The sequence below is a fragment of the Papilio polytes genome, unplaced genomic scaffold (assembly GCF_000836215.1).
Source record: "Papilio polytes unplaced genomic scaffold, Ppol_1.0 DF821054.1, whole genome shotgun sequence".
Lineage (NCBI taxonomy): Eukaryota > Metazoa > Arthropoda > Insecta > Lepidoptera > Papilionidae > Papilio > Papilio polytes.
Window position 1 is genome coordinate 1 of NW_013528150.1, and position 738 is coordinate 738.

Genomic DNA, 738 nt, shown 5'->3' on the forward strand with positions numbered 1-738 from the left:
AGGACCGGTGGAAGCAAGGGGCCAAGAAGACGCTGCTCCAATGGGTCGCCAACGCCCTGCCTAAGTAAGCTAACACCACAGATTATATCTTACACTTCTAACTTTTGTACAGTTGCATTAATATGTCTAGTTTTACCGTTTAATAAAAATAAGATAAAATAATAAGTACGACGCTTTAGAAAGTAATGCAAGAATATTTATGTTATAGACTAGGAATATGTGCTTATGGCAAATACGTGCATACGCATTTTTGTTTTGTAACTGTATACACATTTATGTATCTGACTGTACTTCTCACACTTTTATAACTTTAAAACAGCGTATTCAAATAAATTTCGTCCAACAGAGAATCGAACATCCAAGTGACAGACTTTGGTCCATCATGGCGCGATGGTATCGCTTTCCTCGCGATCATCGACGCCATCAAGGCGAACCTGATCAACTTAGCCGAGATGAAACGGAAGACCAACCGACAGCGGCTGGAGCACGCCTTCGACGTGGCCGAGAACGAGCTCGGCATCGCTCGACTCCTCGACGCCGAAGACGTAGATGTTGACAAACCAGACGAGAGATCGATCATGACCTACGTTGCCCAGTTCTTACACAAATATCCGGAACCCAAGGTATTATATTAAATCAAGAATATTTAGTTGCAATTTAATAATCAAGTGTAATTTTAATTGTGTTTCATTTTAGACGACAGGACCGGACGCCGTGGCGGCGGTCCAGGAGGAGTAC

General features: G+C 42.7%; 1 protein-coding gene across 1 annotated transcript; it reads left to right on the plus strand.

Annotated features, from left to right (window-relative positions):
• Positions 1–5: 5 nt before the first annotated feature.
• On the plus strand, positions 6–735 carry LOC106109870 (nesprin-1-like; the record flags this gene model as incomplete). The annotated part of the gene is made up of 3 exons (XM_013291508.1): positions 6–64; positions 347–623; positions 697–735. Coding segments are annotated over 3 exons (375 nt in total), but the record flags the coding sequence as incomplete, so codon positions are not given.
• Positions 736–738: the final 3 nt, after the last annotated feature.